This window comes from Microchirus variegatus (genome assembly GCF_963457635.1).
Source record: "Microchirus variegatus genome assembly, chromosome: 18".
In the NCBI taxonomy this organism is placed as follows: Eukaryota; Metazoa; Chordata; class Actinopteri; order Pleuronectiformes; family Soleidae; genus Microchirus; species Microchirus variegatus.
In genome coordinates, this window is record NC_139819.1 from 3,714,258 (window position 1) to 3,729,952 (window position 15,695).

Below are 15,695 nucleotides of genomic sequence, written 5' to 3' on the forward strand. Positions count from 1 at the left end.
ACCACTGAACATAAATAGTCCAAAAATACCTGTGAAGCTGCTTAGTCGGTGAATCCCCTTCGCTCATTGTAACAGGCCGAGCTTTCATTTATTATATTGTGTCAGAATCCACGGAACGGTCACGGGCCATTGAAGTCCGAGAGAATCGCTTTAATCTAACGTGCGGCGAGGCCGTGGCTGTCCAAGTTACTTTCTTTGCACAAAGGTGTCTTTTTATCAAGAGAACCTCACAACACTCGGGGGCCCCACCCTACGCCAGCCGTGGAAAAAGTGCACATACATCAAAGGGCACTGCAGCTCGGAGCCTCCCCGGGGGTGGGTTTACTGTGTGACACCCCCCCCCACCACCACCACCACCACCACCACCACTGCTCAGTGGCTGGGGTTAGGATTTAAGATGGTCACGGGCAGACTCAGAACAGTGGGACGTTGTGGAAAAAAAAAAGCTTAGAGCTCCAGAGACGAGTGAGTGAGGGGGGGGGGGGTCACAACAATCCAGAACCCACCCTGAAAAATGGTGATGAACAACATTCCCATTGCCAGGGGTTGTTTTCCTTGTAGGGTTGGCAATGATTTAATGATTAATCGATCACAAAATACACATTTGGGTATTTCTTTAAGAATCAATCCAAGCTTTCGGATTTTTCTGCTTCTTAAATGCGAACATCGTCTGGTTTCTTTGCTCTATAACATAGCAAATAAATCATTATAAATCAATTATTTTGATCACTGATCCACATTTTTGAAGGATTTCTGACATTTTATGGATGAAACAATGAATTATAATGAATTAATTAATCAAGAATAATATATCCTTAAATCAATTTTTTTTTCCCGCAAACAAAATAAGTGGAAAACAAGGAAGAAATAAACACCACGGAGCTCATAATGCAGTCTCATGTTGTGAAAAGTGAGGTTTTTTAACAAACATTGATGGCTAGTTCCATAATAATGAAGGAAGGGTGATCATCCACCGCTATGATGTGCATTCACTCACCCCCAAAAATAAAAACGTAGGATGTAGGAAAATTTTAGCTTTACCTGGAGTGTAAGGTTAAAGGTGAACGTCTCATCGGCTTCAGGCAAGTCGTCATCTCTCACGGCGATGAAGATGGTCTTTCTGGTCTCGGTGGAGAGAAGAAAGGCTGCAGCGTTAACGGCTTCAAAATCCCCGGTGTCTGCTCCCTCGAGCTGAGGAGGGGGGAAAATAAAAGTAAGATACTCTGGGTTATTTCAGATTTATCGTAAAAAGTGCTATATCTCATGATCATAGGAAATTAGACGATACTAGTGCTGTCAAACGTTAACGCGTCAACGGCGTTTAACGGCGTCGGCGTTAGCGCATGACGCGTTTCCACGACGACTGACCGGGAAAAGAAGCGTGTGACGTCATGTTTACGTGACTCCGGATTGTTAAAATGAGTCTGTAAAGTAAACGCTAAACTTTAAAAACAGAGGCACACATATACACAATAATAAACAGACCGCTCCAGTTCGACTGTAGGAGCGCTAACGGCGCTAAAAGGAGCTGATGCAGCTAACGGAGCTAACTGCAGCACGTAAACTTGACTTAATACTCATGATTTAATACTCAGATACTGATTCCTGATTATCTTTCTTCATTAATAATGTGATAGTTTCGTACCAGAACCAGCGCCGTCACATTGACCGGGTCTCCCACTCTCTCCACGACCAGCCGGACCACAGCGGTGCTGCTCTCGTTCACAGTGAAGTCCGTCTGGCCCAGGAACCGAAGAGTGGCCGACTCGGACGCCGTGCCGGGGACGGACAAAGCCAGAATCAGCCCAGCTAGCAAGAGGACAGGGAGCATTCCTACAACAATAAAAAAAAAGAGGGGAAACATAGAGATAAAGATGATTTATTGACAAATAAAGTAAATAAAGTGAGAAATCAGCATTGATTTGACACGTTCAGTCTGTTTTTACGACTCTAAATAGACTCTGTAGCACACTGTTTCTTTCGCTTGTTAGCTTAGTCTGCTGTTAGCAGCTAACAACAGGCGAATCTAGCTAGCAATCTAATAGATTTAATTCAAATTTGAATCATTATTTTTAAATTTAAATTATGATATCCAATACCAGACATGTATTTTATATTTATTTATATGTTAATATGTTATAGTGTCATTTTCTTGTTTTATTTATGCTTTATTTTAGCCAGATACAAGATCTCTTCTTCCGGGGAGTACTGGTCGAGATAGCGCCATAGATAATATAAATACTTATGGAAACGAGACATTTCCAGATATAAAACTCACAACAGAATATAAAAGTTAAAAGGAGGTAATTAAAAAAGAGTAAAAATAGAGATACAATAAAGTAAAGTGAAGGGAAGTATACAGACCATAACAACAATATCTTAAAAGGTGCCATATGTAAGAATGTGGCCAAAAACGGTTACTACATTCAAATTCAAAATACCGAGGTCTTTTAGGTTTCTTAATAATACTATTTATGATGCAAATTCAATGTATTAATATCAAAAACAGACATTTATTTTAAATGACATCAATAATAGTGTGAACAACTGTAATTAAAATTCGTACCAGGAGCCGTTTCGGGGGCCACTGCCATTCGTGGCTCGGGCCCTAACAAGTGTATTTATATATGCAACTGAATGTTGTATATGCTACATTTAATAATGGGATAATTATGTCTTATTATTACTGTTATAAAAACATCGCTAGCAAACATATATTATATCCTATCACCTCGCTACACACCGTGTTTAAGAGACGCTGAGGTCGTGGGCCATGTTTTCATTATAACAAGATATTAAGTGGTGGGGCCGCATTGCAATCGATTGGGGGGGCCGCATGTGGCCCCCGGGGGCCGCCAGTTTGAGATCCCTGGTATAGATTATTATCACTAATACGATCTGCAGACGACACCGAGTGGCCAGATGTTCACAAGGCTCGGCTTTTGAAACGACACAGACGGGCTTGGCAGGCAGAGTCGCTGGTCACTGTGGTCTAAGTGAATCATTGCAGCGCTCCGTAATGACGTCGACTGTTGTCCTCGTGTTGTCATAACTGTTCGAGCAGTCGTTGTCGTCGTCGTCGAGTTGATTCTTTCGAATGTTCACGTCGAGCCAGAACGAATATGTTCACTCGAGGTATAGTTTAAGTAATTCGGCGTGAAATTCTCCGCTGACGTTTCTGTGCAGCCGCCGCCGCCGCTCTCTCTCTCTCTAATTATCCTTTCTGCTGCCCCCGTTTCCTCCAATCATCCTCGCTTCTCAATTTGTCTTTTACTACACACGACCTCAGCCGCGTCTCCTCTGCCTCTGTCATCTCGGCGCTCAGCTCTCTCTCACACTGAACAATCCCGAAGGGCTGGATTGCGGCTGCCCGTCCGAGACAGTCGTCATGGTTAACACAACAAAAAAACACACAGCGTGACAAGTGGGGTGGAGACGGCTCAAAGTTTAACTGTGGAACGCTTTGTCGCGTCGTCGTCCTCCCCCCCCCTCCAGACTCTCTCTCTTAAGGCCAAATTATACTTCTCCGACTGCGTATGCGTTATCCGTCTGCGTCACCACGGAGACGCCTCGAGCATTTATACTTCTGCGTCGTGGTGACGGACACTCGCTGCAATTTCCCGCCCGATCAGTAGGGGTCGCTGCGCAAGGTGGTTGTGCTTCTGGCTACAGTGAGCAATGGCGTCCGAGAAAGAAAGAGAAAGAAAGACTGTTGTTGTTGAAACAGTGGCCGTTTCTCACTTTTCTGTGTGACGGAACGCAGTTTTAAGATACTTTGAGGCGAGAAATTGGCCATTTAGAGTCTAAACATGAGCTGTGTGTGTATAGATATGACGTATTTATAGTTCGGCAGCGGCGTTATCGGCGGGGATCAGCTCCGCCTCTGTCAGGACGCCCGGAGCGCACTGAGAGCCGGCACAGAGCAGCTTAGCTCGGCCTGTCCTGAGGACCAATCGCAGCTCTTGCCGTCTCCGTTGTCCCTTGACGGAGTGACGGACACTTAAAAAATATTCCGTGCAGCCGGAGACGACGCAGAGGCTCTTCGACAGGTTCTGCGTCGACGCAGAGGACTCTGCGTAGCCTACGCAGAGCACTTTACGCAGGAGTATAAATTGGGCTTTACGAATCCCGTTCATAATCTGCACCACAGAGCTTCACCAACAGCATGAACACATGAGGCCTTTTTTTTTTCTTTTTTTTAACTAAATATTTGCTGTTAATTACAAGGTTGCAGAGGGACACCAGCAGCTACGGCGGATGAAGTCATGCCGTTTCGGTTCCTCGTTCTTTTTTCGTACGCAGACGTCGTTTCGGAAAGTTGGACATTGGAAGTGTCCCGTTTTTTCATATGTTCCGTTACTGCTATATCAATCGGGAGTTATTCTCAGTGTTGGCCTGCGTTTAAATAACAACCACCCATCAATCAGTTTGTCAGCTAAAGAGAGGAGAGCGGCGACACCGGTTGATAGATATATACGCTCACGGTCGATCCACTGCAGATGTTGTGGATGTGTGTGCGACGGACGTCTGTGCGTGCCAGTAACGGAGCGAGACGGCTGGGAAACCCATCAGAGAAGGATTTAGGGGCCGGTGGGTAGTGGATGCTGGACAGAGGGTGAGGCAGAGTGGGAAGTGAGTGGACAAAGACGGACCAGGGTTGAATAAATCCTCTTATTTTCTCTCTCTCTCTCCTGTGGTTGGGAACTTCCTGACTGTGAGCTTAATTGAAAAACTATAAACCAACGTCTTTTGGAACCATCTCACTGAAACTGCCTCCTACACTTAAGCCTAATGGGTAATAGAGCACCTAAGATACACGCAACACATCTGGATCCACGCATACACTCTATCCATTGACATCATTGAGTTAAATCCTCCTGACACGGCTCCCACATGTTGATGGAAACACGATGCAAGGGGTCTCGACAACTGAAGAACTCGAGTCCAGTTGCCTGTGAAGAGACCTCTCACCACCTCCATCCTCTACATCTGTGATGTTGTTGAACAAAGAGGAAGCCGAGAGCGATGCTTCTGAGGAAGTGGATGACAATGATTAGGAAATTTCTGGCGTGACTGAGCCGCAAAAAAATTACAGGCTTCGCGACGGAGTCTGTGCATCTGAGCGGTACGTCGTGTCGGGGGATGAGTCAGCGAAAGAATCTCGAACGAGTACGAGAGGAGACGGCGACAAAATGTGGATTGGAGAGCACAGCAGCCTTTAAAGCTCACATAGAGTGGTCCTGTTGTTTGTATATGTTAGTTATGAAGGTCTACTTACATACATTAACTTGTTTTTATGGTCAAAAACCTCCTAGTTGCTGTAAACGAGCCGATAGAAATCCTCTTTTCTGACGCAGTTCCCCAGCCACGATATTTCAGACTCAACTCTCACACCCCGAAGACAGTCTGTGTTGTGATTGGCCAGTACACCGGAAGTGACATATTCAGCACACCAGCTCTCAGAAGCGCAGCTCCCCCCTCTGGAACAGTGGATGCACTGCTCCTCATTATCAAAACATTGTTTTAACAGTGTTTAAAAATAGCTTCTTCACGACTCCCCGCCGCAGTCCCTTTTATGACTTTGACCCGGAGTCAGACCCAGAGTCAGAAGACACTGTCGCTCGTGAAACACCTCCACAACGGACGTTATTCTTCTTCTTCTGCGGTTCAATGTACGCAACTGGATGTGCCCGGACTAGTGCCCGGAGCTGTTCAGGAGAACCTTTGTTTACGTAACCGGACCGGGTTTTTTTCAGAGATCTCGCTGAGCCCGAGATTACAATAAAACACAGCGTTCTCAGCAATGGCTGAACTGTTTGTTTTGAACCTTAAAGGCTTCATAAACAAGGTAAGGACGCAGATACACACTAAAAAAACGGCGTTAGTTGGAACTTCCGGTCTAGGTCCGCTTTAAAATTCATGGACTAGACTGGCTCAACAGTTCTTGCAACTGGGTCTCAGGATTACCTAGGCATACATCATATTGAGGCAAAGGGGGTATCTTAATCTCTATAGGTGGTTTCGTACCAAAGATTTGGATAGAGAACTTGGGAAATAGGAAGCAGCCAGTTTTAGAAAGCTCTGTCAAGAACTACCCACTTTGCGTTCACACAACCAGTAGCAGCCGGTAAAAATGGTCAAGTGGCGTAAACAGATCGACTACGTAGCAGAAAGCAGAGTTTGGCCAATCAAAGTACACTTATGGGACTCACAGTTGAGAAAGTCCTTTCCCTGAAGTGGGCCTTAAAATCGTCCCCTTTGGATGGAATTCGTAGAACTACAAACGTTCCCAGTTCCTACAGACCTGGACAAGCCAAAATCGTTGTGTTACCAAAGTGCCTTTTGTCGTGCTTACCCTTTAGCGCCTTAGTGTTCGGAAACAAAAGTTCTAACATCATTCAGACTGTTTTTGTGGTAAATCGTTGTGCTTTAAAAGCCTCACTACCAAACGTCCAAATAATTGCCTCTCATCACGTGGACCACAGTGTTTAGCTGGATGCTGGCAAGAAGCATCCAACTCTTCCAACCTCGAACCCCCCCCCCTCTACCCTCCAACTCCAAAACAGAGGGGTGGTGCCTTTTCACAACCACTGACCCAGATGCCACGCTTCCTTCAAAAGGGCCAAATTCAAAACAGATGCTGTGTGGATGGCACAGGTCTGTTTTTTTTTTACGACAGGCAGAGCACTTTTTGTTCCGGGCTTCTTGCGTTATGCCAACGCTGACCCCAGGAGCTTCGAGGGGGCACCAAGGATCTGTCCGTCACGGCTAAAGGCGACATGGAGAGCCTGGCGCAGACCTCTGACATTGATAAGCCTGGGAGTCAGAGTCCGTGTAGAGATGAGGTGCAAAAAGACACTCATGCATGTGTGGAACACGGAGGTCTCAGTTGGACGGCAAAGCGACAGCAGGGCCAGAACACTGGAGAGTTCTGACATTTATGAAAACACACTGTCAATCACAAATGTCTTTGGCAGAGGAAACAGAAAGTGATGACTGAGGCCTGGACTCTGGGATCAAGCGCTTACAACAACAACACAAGATAAATATAATTTCATTTTGAATATCCCTGACTGTTACCCTGACGACAATGTTATCTCTTGTTAGTGTTGTGTCGGTCGTGAGTGAGTGATTCGTTCGAGAGAACCATTTGAATCATTTGAGTGAACGAACTGACTGGGATCACTTCATGAACTGATTCTTTCCTTTCTCAGTTCAGTTGAGCTCGGCAGCGAGCGTGGCGGCCGGGAGTGGAACTGCCGCGTTCTGTGAATCACTCGTGAAGTCGTTCGCCGACGCCGTCACTCACTCGTGAATCTTCGGCAAACGACGCCAGCCAACGTGTGCCGAGCGGGGAGGGAGTGACTAGTAAGAAGAACTGTGTCTGCCGCGCTGCTGTGATTCGTTCGCGCTGTCAGTCACCGACTCAGTCATGATTCGCGAACGAACGAACTGAGACAGAGAGAACTGAACTGTGGCTGTGAACGTGAATCTTGCGAACGAACTGACACACAGAGAACTGAACTGTGGCTGTGGACGTGAATCTCTGGAACGAACTGACACACAGAACTGAACTGTGGCTGTGGACGCGAATCTCGCGAACGAACTCACACAAAGAGAACTGGAGAACTGTGGCTGTGGACGTGAATCTCGCGAACAAACTGACACACAGAGAACTGAACTGTGGCTGTGGACGTTAATCTCGCGAACGAACTGACACACAGAGAACAGAACTGTGGCTGTGGACGCGAATCTCGCGAACGAACTGACACACAGAGAACAGAACTGTGGCTGTGGACGCGAATCTCGCGAACGAACTGACACGCAGAGAGCTGGTGAACTGCGGCTGTGGACGTGAATCTCGCGAACGAACTGACACACAGAGAACTGAACTGTGGCTATGGACGTGAATCTCGCGAATGAACTGTCACACAGAGAACTGAACTGTGGCTGTGGACGTGAATCTCGGGAACGAACTGACACACAGAGAACTGGAGAACTGTGGCTGTGGACGTGAATATCGCGAACTAACTGACACACAGAGAACTGAACTGTGGCTGTGGACGTGAATCTCGCGAACGAACTGACACACAGAAAACTGGAGAACTGTGGCTGTGGACGTGAATCTCGCTGTCACTCACTCAATGATTCGCGGCGCGAACGTACTGCACAGTACTACAGTTGAGCTCAGCAGCGATCGTGGCGGCCGGGAGTGGAACTGCCGCGTTCTGTGAATCACTCGTGAAGTCGTTCGCCGACGCCGTCACTCACTCGTGAATCTTCGGCAAACGACGCCAGCCAACGTGTGCCGAGCGGGGAGGGAGTGACTAGCAAGAAGAACTGTGTCTGCCGCGCTGCTGTGATTCGTTCGCGCTGTCAGTCACCGACTCAGTCATGATTCGCGAACGAACGAACTGAGACAGAGAGAACTGAACTGTGGCTGTGAACGTGAATCTTGCGAACGAACTGACACACAGAGAACTGAACTGTGGCTGTGGACGTGAATCTCTGGAACGAACTGACACACAGAACTGAACTGTGGCTGTGGACGCGAATCTCGCGAACGAACTCACACACAGAGAACTGGAGAACTGTGGCTGTGGACGTGAATCTCGCGAACAAACTGACACACAGAGAACTGAACTGTGGCTGTGGACGTTAATCTCGCGAACGAACTGACACACAGAGAACAGAACTGTGGCTGTGGACGCGAATCTCGCGAACGAACTGACACAGAGAGAACAGAACTGTGGCTGTGGACGCGAATCTCGCGAACGAACTGACACGCAGAGAGCTGGTGAACTGCGGCTGTGGACGTGAATCTCGCGAACGAACTGACACAAAGAACTGAACTGTGGCTGTGGACGTGAATCTCGCGAACGAACTGACACACAGAGAACTGAACTGTGGCTATGGACGTGAATCTCGCGAATGAACTGACACACAGAGAACTGAACTGTGGCTGTGGACGTGAATCTCGGGAACGAACTGACACACAGAGAACTGGAGAACTGTGGCTGTGGACGTGAATATCGCGAACTAACTGACACACAGAGAACTGAACTGTGGCTGTGGACGTGAATCTCGCGAACGAACTGACACACAGAAAACTGGAGAACTGTGGCTGTGGACGTGAATCTCGCTGTCACTCACTCAATGATTCGCGGCGCGAACGTACTGCACTCAGGGAGAAGTTGAGTTGCGTAGCAGGGCACTGGGGTCATGCCAAGCACTGAACGATTTGGTGAACGAATCATTTTAATGAACCTATTCAAGCGATTCAGTACACTCAAATGAACTGCCGATCCCATCACTATCTCTTGTATTATGGAACCTTCAGAACGAGTTCACACAATTACGAACAAGCCCACCAGCTCCACACCGACGGCCAACGTGACAATGACAATCTCCCCGGCGGTTGGTTGGTGATGGTTTGACCCAGTCACCTGTCAGTCAGTCGTTAAGCAGCCAACTCGTGTTTGGAGTCTGGTTGACAGTGACTGTTACACAGGATCCCTCCCTCACAAACACACATAGATCTATTGGATATCCCTATCAGACGTGCTGAGGAGGTGTCTGGTTGCAGCGCTGCTCCCGAGGTCAGTGCTCATCGCTGATGCCTCTAGGGTTTCTCCTGACACTGACCCTCGTGCCGTAATCTTTCGCATTAATTATTCACTAAAGCCGGGCCCCAGACTTTACAGTCAGATGATGGCTGGTCACGATGACATGAGTTCACGGTATAGATTAGAACACATATGAACATGCCATATGCCGCTGCATTGAGTCAGGTGATTTAGTGGGGGACATATTCTGCAGCATATGTTACGGGCGGTCTGTTTTGACAGCGCGTGACATAAGGTGCTTTTAGATATGCATTTAAGTAGGGCTGCAATGATTCATCGATTACTTAATGTACTTCAAACTTCAGGATAGTGTCCAAGTAAGCAAATGTGAGAGTACACCACTTAGACCATCTTCTCAACAGCCCTCATCATTCTATCAAACTAAAAGCTACACAGTTAGCCATGTCAGACGCTGCTCTGCTAACCTCCGATAGCTATTCTCAGCGTCATTCTTGATATTTTGTTTTTATTTCATCCCAACACAGCTAATAAAGAGCTCTCAGAAAAAGTTTTTTTCTCCCTGTTGGACATCACATCACCGTTACTTTAGCAAGATTAGCAACTTTTGCGGCATAGTTAGCCATGACAGACGCTGCTCTGCTAACCTCCGATAGCTATTTTCAGCGTCACTCTTGATATTTTGTTTGCATTTCATTCCAACACAGCTAATAAAGAGCTCTCAGAAAAAGTTTTTTTTATCCCTGTTGGACATCACATCACCGTTACTTTAGCAAGATTAGCAACTCTTGCTACATAGTTAGCCATGACAGACGCTGCTCTGCTAACCTCCGATAGCTATTCTCAGCGTCATTCTTGATATTTTGTTTTTATTTCATCCCAACACAGCTAATATAGAGCTCTCAGAAAAAGTTTTTTTCTCCCTGTTGGACATCGCATCACCGTTACTTTAGCAAGAATAGCAACTCTTGCTACATAGTTAGCCATGACAGACGCTGCTCTGCTAACCTCCGATAGCTATTCTCAGCGTCATTCTTGATATTTTGTTTTTATTTCATCCCAACACAGCTAATATAGAGCTCTCAGAAAAAGTTTTTTTCTCCCTGTTGGACATCACATCACCGTTACTTTAGCAAGATTAGCAACTCTTGCTACATAATTAGCCATGAAAGACAATGCTCTGCTAACCTGCTAGTAGCGACCTCCAGCTCCAGGTGTCACTACTACCCACCTTTAAGTGTTAAAGTGACACATGCAATGAAAGAAGGATCTTTGTTGTCATCTCCGTTTTTGCCACTCGGATCTTCATCAAGCAACGCACCAACTTCTACATCATAATCAATTTTTTCCCCTTTTCTGACTGCAGTTGTTTCACTGAAACTACTTGGAAGTGGAAGCTTTAAAAAGTGGAAAGTAATACTCTGACTTCCTTTTTGGTTGATGGGTGTGTTGTATAAGTCTGTAGAGTTTTTAATCAAGGGCTTTCCCATGTGGCATCCCTGCCCTGAGGCTTCCCTGGTCCTGAGACGCCCTTGGTGAAGAGCGTGTGGTTATATCTGGCAGCTACACACACACACACACACACATACACACACACACACGGAGAACGTGATCTCCAGTCGTCTGACACTGGGAGGCCTGCGTTGGGATCCCATTCATCAATCTTACAGCTCTGGTCGGTGATCTGGAGTCAGTCTGGCCACAAAGAGGAACTGCTCTGTCATTAGGATCAACTAATATAACTGTCGCTGGAATGTTTGTGTGTCTCCTCAGCACAAATTCACACTAAAAAAAAAAACAACCGTGCCGACAGACGGCGTGACTGATACCGACGGAGGAACAGAAGCGTCAAACAGCGACACACAGCAGAGAAAGAGCGAGGGATTAATGAGCGCTCATGTATATCAGCGTGTGGTTATGAAGAATTTAAAGGTTCAATGCGAGGGTTGTAAACACAGTGGAAAATGGAAGTGGCCCTGTGGCTGGATAAACAGGTCATTACACAAAAGTCAGGGTAAAACGGGAAAAAACTGCCCCGTTTTTTTTCTGACTCAAAACATCTTGCTATTTAAAACTGTAGTGTATCACTTTTTAAATATAGACAAATGTCCGTGTACATTGGAACTATTGTTAAAAATGACGCTGATCCAGCTACTCCGTCTGGGTTTAGATCACAACGCACAACGACAACAATGGACGTCGTGAAACGCGACACAAAAGACAACAAAGGAGGACGTCCAGCAGCTCGTCTTTTCTTGCTCGGTCTGTGGCCGTTTGTCACAATAGACTGCGGGAAAAGAAACACAGATGACTGACATGAGACAACCCTGACATGTCATAACCCTAACCCTAACCCTAACCCTAACCCTAACCCTTTATTTTTGGGCTTTTCCATTTTACAGTTCTATTTCTACTCGGCTCAACCAGAGTTTTCTTAGTACCTGCTCTGGCGAGGTTCCAAGGGAGCTAAACCGATACTAAAATGGGACGCCAACGGACTCCCGGCCACTGATTGGTCAGAGAGTGTCGTCACTCGAAGAATCATAAGCGCAACGTCCGTCACAAGAATCAAACCCAACATTTTTTTAAGAAATGACAAGTGTTCCCAACAAAAACACAAGTAATGGAAAAACAACGTGCCTGATACCCAAACTGAGTCGAGTCGAGTAAAGCCGAGTAGTTTCATGGAAAAGCACCATTTGGTACCCCAAGGGAAGGGTGCCAAAAAATGGAACCGTATGGGGCTGGTTACACTCTTAGAAATAAGGGTTCCAAATAGTGTTCTTCTACAAGGGCTGAGGTTCTGCCTGGAACCATTTGCTTCTGAAAAACCCTTCCCCCGAAGAAAGGGGTCTTGGTAACAATAAGGGTTCCAGTAAGAACCATTTTGATCCAGAGAACCCTTTAAAACCCCTTTCCAGATTAAAGGGTCTTAAAAGGGTTCTTGGTAACACTAAGGGTTCCAGTAAGAAACATTTGGATCCAGAGAACCCTTTAAAACCCCTTTCTCGATAAAAGGGTTCTAAAAGGGTTCTTGGTAACACTAAGGGTGTCAGTAAGAACCATTTTGAACCAGAGAACCCTTTAAAAACCCTTTCCTGAATGAAGGGTTTTAAAGGGTTCTTGGTAACACTAAGGGTTCCAGTAAGAACCATTTTGATCCAGAGAACCCTCTAAAACCCCTTTCCCAAATAAAGGGTTTTAAAAGGGTTTTTGGTAACACTACGGGTTCCAGTAAGAACCATTTTGATCCAGAGAACCCTTTAAAAAGCCTTTCCCCAATAAAGGGTTTTAAAAGGGTTCTTGGTAACACTAAGGGTTCCAGTAAGAACCATTTTGATCCAGAGAACCCTTTAAAACCCCTTTCCCCAATAAAGGGTTTTAAAAGGGTTCTTGGTAACACTAAGGGTTCCAGGTGGAACCTTTATAAAAAGGTTCCACCTGGAACCAAAAAAGGGTTCTCCTATGAGGACAAGCTGAAGAACCATATATGATTCTACTTAGTACTTTTATTTCTAAGAGTGTACTTTGGTTCTTTTCCTTATGGAAACACAAAAACATATATGTACCGTACTGTTTAAAATGAACTGTTCCACTTAATGAAAACAAGGCTAAAGAAACGGCCACAAAAAGTTGAATTCTACAACTCGTGTCGGGTCTGATAGTATTGTTTTCAGAGTCATCCGAGGCCAAAATGTCATACAAAATGCAAATAAACTCAATGTTTTTCTTCTTCTATAACATCTGCTGTATTAGTTCCCCTTATGATTAAAGTGAAGCTCAGGCTGCGGCGCCTCCATTGTTGGGTTTATGGGATTGTTTTTTTTGTTTGAGCTGCGCTCCCCGCTAAGCGATGCCACCAGCACCAGTGTTAGTCGGGCGCTACCTCAGAAACCACCCACAGTCCATTCTCAGCCCCGACGCGGCCGCGGCTGCCATACCCGGTCAACTCACCAAAGCCACAATTGCAACTTCACATGTAGTTTCTGCCTCTAACCCTGAGCCTATATTTAGATCAGTGAATGTTCTCGCCGTGCGGGGATGTTAAGGAGAAGAAATTAAGAAACTTAATAAGCGACTAGAGCTAAAACATACATCATTAAATCTGACAACAAGGCACCGTGTTACTCACGGGGGTTTATTTCGGAGAGAGCTCGACCCAAAAACAGAATGTTGTTTATTTTTAAGGGGGGAAAAAAATAGAAAACCTACCATTAGTCCAATAAGAAGGTGGAGAGAGATTTCGAGATTTTTTGATGCCAGACTCCTGAACTGCAGCCAAATTATCCCACATGAGGGGATACTAGAAAACACTTGAATGAAAAACCTCTTTAAAGGCAAAAAAAATGCATGAGGTCAGACCTTCGAGCTATTGTCACATGGAACTTTTCAAACCAGGCATTTCTCCTTCAGGGCGCAAGAAGCTGCCAATCAAGTGTGCATTTTACTGTGAAAGAAGAAACAGAGAGCGAGGTATTGTCCACGCGGCCGTGGTCGGCTGCTCTCAAGTTTAGCCAATGGCATCTGCGACGAAAAACAAGACTTTTTTTTTTTCTCCTTCTCCTTCAGAAATAGTGGGAAGGAAAGTAAAGGATACGGAGGAAAAAGGGAAAGTGGTTCCAATTGAGCGGGAGCATTTTCTACTGCGAGCGTTGGCCGCGACTGATTAGCTTGTATGACACACAGCGATGCAGGTCGGACAGAAAAGAACTTTCAAGGGATTAAAACAAGGTTGTGCTCTCCACAGCCGCACACACACACACACACACACACACACACACATTCTTGTACTTGCTGCATACTGAGGACCAGCATTTCCACTTTATAAATGAACACAATTACAAATATCTACTCCATGAACGACATCTACAAAGAACTTTTTTTTGGTCCAAAATTATACATACTATACTATGTCGACCAAAATTTAAAAAAAAAATTGGGCCAAAAATGTTTGGTCTAAAATTTCACAAAACCATCATACAATATTATGTCGTTCAAAATTTGAAAAAAAAAATTACCCAAAATTTTGGATCCAAAATTTGTCAAAAACGTCATACTATACTATGTCCTCCAAAATTTGAAAAAGTATTTGACAAAAAAAGTTTAGTTCAAATTTTAGACCAAAAACTCATACACTATGTCGTCCAAAATTTGAAAAAAAAATTTTGACCAAAAATTTTTGGTACAAAATTTGACAAAAACGTCATACTATACTATGTCGTCCAAAATTTGAAAAAATCTTTGACAAAAAATTTTTGGTCCAAAATTTGACAAAAAACTCATACTACACTGTCGTCCAAAATTTGAAAAAAAAAATTTGACCAAAAATTTTTCGTCCAAAATTTGACAAAACCATCATACTATACTATGTCGTTCAAAAATTTGAAAAAAAAAATTTGACCCAAAATTTGAAAAAAACGTCATACTATACTATATCGACCACATTTTTCGACACACACACGCACACACACACACGCACGCACGCACGCACACACACACACACACACACATTCTTGTACTTGCTGCATACTGAGGAGCAGCATTTCCACTTTATAAATCAACACAATTACAAATATATACTTCATGAATGACATCTACAAAGAACTACTTTTTTTTTTATTTTTGGTACAAAATTTTACAAAAACGTCATACAATACTATGTCATCCAAAATTTGACCCAAAATTTTTCGTCCAAAATTTGACAAAACGTCATATTATACTTTGTCGTCCAAAATTTGAAAAAATCTTTGACAAAATTTTTTTCGGCAAAAAATTGACAAAAACGTCATATTATACTTTGTCGTCCAAAATTAGAAAAAAATCTTTGACAAAAATGTTTTCGTCCAAAATTTGAAAAAATCCTTGCCAAAAAATTTTTGGTCCAAAATTTGACAAAAACGTCATACTATGTCATCCAAAATTAAAAGAAAATTTGACCCAAAATTTTTGGCCCGAAGTTGTAATTTTTTTTTTTGACAAATTGAGTATAGCATGTTATAGCAACCTAAGGAAGTGATTTCAATGAAAACAAAGTGAGGACCGGCCAAAATGTCCTCACTCCATAAAAATGACCTCACTTTGTTGGTTAAAAACCCTTACTGGTCCTCAGCA

The 15,695-nt window shown here is 44.5% G+C and overlaps 1 protein-coding gene across 1 annotated transcript in view; it reads right to left on the reverse strand.

Moving 5' to 3' along the window:
* The window catches only part of adgrv1 (adhesion G protein-coupled receptor V1), a gene marked incomplete at both ends in the record, with an annotated part of 129,106 nt that extends 127,275 nt beyond the window's left edge, over positions 1 to 1,831 (reverse strand). Inside the window, 2 exons of the mRNA XM_083905111.1 lie at positions 1,042 to 1,191; positions 1,646 to 1,831. Of these exons, the coding sequence (XP_083761237.1) occupies positions 1,042 to 1,191; positions 1,646 to 1,831 (336 nt within the window). The remainder of the gene's footprint in view (positions 1 to 1,041; positions 1,192 to 1,645) is intronic.
* Between the last annotated feature and the right edge of the window lie 13,864 nt (positions 1,832 to 15,695).